Source organism: Lygodium microphyllum, chromosome 9, assembly GCF_053477565.2.
Source record: "Lygodium microphyllum isolate KBCC chromosome 9, Lygodium_microphyllum_v1.1.10, whole genome shotgun sequence".
NCBI lineage: Eukaryota > Viridiplantae > Streptophyta > Polypodiopsida > Schizaeales > Lygodiaceae > Lygodium > Lygodium microphyllum.
Genome location: NC_141143.1, coordinates 74,695,360 through 74,700,056, shown reverse-complemented (window position 1 = coordinate 74,700,056; position 4,697 = coordinate 74,695,360). Strand labels below are relative to the sequence as shown.

At 40.2% G+C, this 4,697-nt stretch overlaps 1 protein-coding gene across 1 annotated transcript; it reads left to right on the top strand.

The window, feature by feature from the left end:
- The first annotated feature begins 926 nt into the window (after positions 1 to 926).
- LOC148031185 (Rhodanese/Cell cycle control phosphatase superfamily protein) lies at positions 927 to 2,481 on the top strand. The gene is made up of 3 exons (XM_087684715.1): positions 927 to 1,264; positions 1,530 to 1,864; positions 1,954 to 2,481. The coding sequence occupies exons 1-3, from the start codon at positions 1,130 to 1,132 to the stop codon at positions 2,186 to 2,188; spliced, it is 705 nt and encodes a 234-aa protein (XP_087540841.1). The 5' UTR covers positions 927 to 1,129; the 3' UTR covers positions 2,189 to 2,481.
- The last annotated feature ends 2,216 nt before the right edge of the window (positions 2,482 to 4,697 follow it).

Genomic DNA, 4,697 nt, shown 5'->3' with positions numbered 1-4,697 from the left:
TGGGTAAAACTTTTGGGATTTCATCTCTTTTCACTCTATGCTACAAAGAGGAGCTAAATATATAACCTTTTCTAGGATTTTTTTGAAGTGAGAAGGCTGTAGAAGAAGGTCAAAGCTTGGATAAAGGTAACTAGTTTTGTAGACAATGTCAATGTTACTACAACACTCTTTAGGGATGTGTACACTTGATGATGAGGAGTCTCTTAAAATATGGAATATGCTGAGAGCAATACTCCACTACAATTTAGAAATGGGAAAATGCTTAAGAAAGTGTCCCATTTCATTTATTTGGAGATTTTTTTTCAAAAAATAATATAGGTCTCTATATTAATGAAATAAATATGTACATTAAAGTGCCTTACAGGTATATTTCAAGCATAGCCTAATGTTGTTTAAGAAACATAAGTACGAGAAAGTGGACCATTTGTCCATAGGGACGACTTGAGCCTACCAAAAAATCGGAATCTCCATGAAGAGAATTGAGCTAACCATATTCCATAATCTTCATCGTTGGGGCCTCTATTTCCAATCTTCGACTCTTCTCAAGAGTTTCTTTAACTCCTATAATCCCTATTACACAAGATACAAAGTGGCCCTACATTCCTCAACCTTTCCTTCGTGGGTAGCCTACTCAAACGAATGGAATCTTGCTTAGGTTTTGTCTTTGGAGAAATTTGATTTTGTCTATAAGGTAGTTGGCCCAGAAGCTTAATAAAATCGATGCCTCCTATGGTTGAGGGTTCGCCTTAGGTAACCAGCTGTGTAAGGAGATGATGAATCATGGATGCACATATTTTCTCACCACATTAAGCTCATTATAAAATCATCAAAAGATGGGAGAATATAGAGCGACAAGTAACAAAATGAACCTGAAGACATGGAGGCGGATAGAATCATGGATGACAAATTCTCATTGTATAGGGACTTTGCCGTATGAATCAAAAATTGTGGAATGGCTACGTAAAAGCTCCATCTCAAATTCTCGATTTTGGCTAAGGCCTGATATTTTTTGTAGTATCGCCCTTTAGAGTCTAGACTGTGCTACACTCATTTCCACCATCGGTTGATCGAGAGAGAGAGAGAGAGAGAGAGAGAGAGAGAGTGTGTGTGTGTGTGTGTGTGTGTGTGAATGAATATGTTTCACTCAGTGTACCCATTACAGGTCTTTCCAGATCAATTCAGGCCTCGCAGTCTTCATCTTCGACATCCCGTTATCAGTCTTCAGGCGCGACGCAGCGGGCTATGGGTGCGTTCATCTCTCCGGGTAAGCCAGATTTACCTCTCACACCTGTTCGAGGTATGTGTTTTTAGGTGTGGTACATTGTGTCTGTGTGTGTGTGTGTGTGTGTGTTTTGGGTGGGTGGGGATTTTGTGTGTAATACAGTGCATTAAACCTTACATTACGAGGGTCTTGGAGTTGCCCTTTCCTGTTTATTCTGCTGCTCCATCGCACATGCTTCATCTCACCATTCATACACTTTGCATTGCTTATCAACATAACCCTTAACTATCGAGAATGGCGTCTGCAGGATGCTCAGGAACTTGTTAGGCTCAACATCATCCGGGCTGTGCCCCCTTCCGAAGCATCACAGCTTCTCTCCAGAGAAGACTACAAATTACTGGACGTCAGGCCCAGCTGGGAGAGAGAGAAGGCCTTCGTTGCAGGGTCATACCACGTCCCTTTGTTCATCGAGGACGACGACACCGGCTATATGACCCTGCTCAGAAAGAGTATACAGGCAGGCTATGGCGGTGTGTGGATGGGCCAAAGGCTAACTAAAAGAAACGAGCAGTTCCTAGAACAAGTGCAGGCTGTGCTCGAGAAGGATCAGAAGGTTATAGTTGCTTGTGGGGAGGGTTTAAGGTTTGCTTCTATGTGTCAAACTCAATCTCAGTTCTGGAATCTCATGTCCCATCCAAGCTGTTAGATCATTCTATTCATGTTGCATCCAGGTCTTTGTTGGCTCTTGATGAGTTGCATGACAATGGGTATACCAACCTTGCCTGGATTGATGGTGGGTTTGCGAAATCACGAGACGGGAACTTTGCAGATGTTCAAGGACCTACAAAGCTTCAGTTTGCAAGCATTGGTGGAGCTGCAGAGTATCTCTTGAAAGTCTTATTATTGACACAGAGCATTTTCAACAGTATGATGCCTACCAAGGCAGCTGCAGATAATTCAAGATGAAGAGTGTTGCACTGTGGGGTGGATTACTCATAAAGCTCACTTGAGTTTTCTTGGTAATAGGGTGCATTGAAAATGTTTTCATGCCCTCTTGCATGCATATCAGCTGCTACATATTACCCCTATGTCAGGATGCATGACCTGTACAGGAGATCAAATTTTCTGATTCCGGTCTCTAAAGGCCCTAGCAGATTTCCAGATTTGAATCTGAGAGGGTGTTTCCCCTATATTTACCTCACTGTATATCAAGCATATGCAGGCAATTTCCAGCAAATTAGCAAGATCCTATGTTCTGATTCTGCTGTCTCCCTGCAAATTTTAAAGGAGAGAGCCTCGTGGTGTCTTGACAGGCGGTGTTAAGTAGAATGCAGATGGGTTTTTATGCTAGATCTTTGTTGTTGGTGTTAGACCAAGGACTTGGCAAGCACCAAAGTACTGTAACTTTGGGGGGACTTCCACAGAGATGTTAGTTATGCTTGTAATTGGAAAGTCCCTGAACAACAAACTGCCTGAAAGGAAAGGTCTACTTTGCTCCGAGAGATGATTGGAGCAAATATCCGAACCGAGGTTTTGAATTGTTTTGAAGTGGTAGAGCATTGAACGTGTAAAATGTGAAAATAGCATTAACAGAACGAGCAATGATGATCGATATGCTACCATCACTTTCTTTAAGGGAAGCCCCATATGAAGGATGCTTGATTTAAGTGAATAGACTCGTTCGAGGCCGTGTGGCCTTTGGAAAATTCAGTCTAATATTTCAGCAACACAGCCCAAGGCTCCACCAAGACTTAACAAGCTTTGTCACTTGTCACTTGTTTATGATTTGCTACTAAACAACCACTCATACATTTATAAGCCCAATGAAACATAATAGTTGGCAACCCATAAATTTGATTCTATCGTTGGGTTGATGTTAGATAGTAGACCAAATCAATTGAATTTGATTGTCATCTCCTCTGAAATTGCTCTTGAACATCTGGCCTTGTCCTTGCAAGCTTGTTGGAGGGAAGGCCTTATCATGTTAATATAGGTGTGCCGCGATTTCCTTGTGTTAAGCTCTGTTTTTTTTTTGTATAACAAAAAATGACATGAAATTAATTTAAAATGATATTGGTTGAACACCTTAGAGGCGTTCAATGTAGTGTAATGATAATCATTTGCTTGCTATTTCAATAGCTATCATATCCCAATTTGTAGTGCCATTTCATTAACATCTCCTTGCATGCATGGTAGCCACCACAGCTTTATCAAGCACCCTTGGCCAATCATACCGTGTAGAGCCCTTTGTTTTGTATAGAGTTGTGTACCCTTGATTTAGTATAGAGGTTCATAGTTGCCATTGCTTCCACTTGTTCCCATTGATAGTAAGTTCTTTACTCATTTTGGCATGTGCATTGTTACAATTGTTATTTCAACTTGCCATCTTTCCATTATATCTTTATATTGCCTACTTTGTTCGCATTCATTGTAGGTGCTCCTAGATAAATGGTGGTGGAATTTTGAGATCTTTCAAAGCTATAAAAACACTTTATATTCAAACATATACTAAGGCAACAAGTTAGTTGTTGCTTTATTCCTTGCCATCATGACCACATGTGATGCATCTTATTCCTTCTACTCCTCTTATGAGTCACATTGTGTATTGTCAAGTGATGTAGCCTTCTCTCTGTAATAAGAAAGTGTTCACAAGAACCTATTGATGTCCTACTCACGAAGATGTGGATCCATTGGCTCAGTATCATTCTAGTTGCCAATGTCGGTTTATGGTTGCTCAATTGTATTTTGAGACCTAATGTTGTAGGTCTTATATTAACATGTTGAACATAGAGCATAACATGTGCCATAGCTCATTGTTTATTGGATCTCTTAATGATTTGACTTTTGTAGCATAGCTTTTTAAATAATGGATTGGATGCACTAAATTCTCCATAAGGCTTTCACACATCATATGTCCTTTAATAATGTATCCAATTGATTACAAGTGCAATGGCAAAAGACTTTTGCCATACACATGATACCTTTCTTACCATTTGTTACTTATTGATGACATTGGAGCTAGTGTGAGTATAGTTACTCAAGATACACTTCCAAGTTGGGAAAATTTGCTAATTGAACTAATGCATTTTAATGTGACCTTCATCGATGGGTTTGAAGTCAAACCAATGAGAGTCTTAGGGATTGGCCAGTCAAGATTGTTGGGATATAGTCGAAGGTTAATTTTTTATCATGAAAGGAGTTGGCCATGACTTGTTGCGTGATGGGCATGGATGCACAACACACATCTCATTGAGGATCAGGGCAATGGTCTAGTCTTTCTAAGAAATAATGAGGCATGCCACATTGAGATGGAGTCTCGGAAAATCTCACTCATTGACTAATACTATCTCTTCACTTGTTCACATTGTTATCATGAAAGGAGTTGACTACAACTTATTGCTTGGCCGGCCATGGATGCACAACACCCGTTTCATTGAGGATTGAGGCAATGGTCTAATCTTTCTCGGAAATAGGA

What these genes read in the sequence shown, in the direction of transcription:
- LOC148031185 (XM_087684715.1), top strand. Translation starts at nt 1,130, where the DNA reads ATGAATATGTTTCACTCAGTGTACCCATTACAGGTCTTTCCAGATCAA. An exon ending in GGGTGCGTTCATCTCTCCGG is followed by an intron (nt 1,265 to 1,529) that starts GTAAGCCAGATT and finishes TGGCGTCTGCAG; the next exon opens with GATGCTCAGGAACTTGTTAG. An exon ending in GCTTGTGGGGAGGGTTTAAG is followed by an intron (nt 1,865 to 1,953) that starts GTTTGCTTCTAT and finishes TGTTGCATCCAG; the next exon opens with GTCTTTGTTGGCTCTTGATG.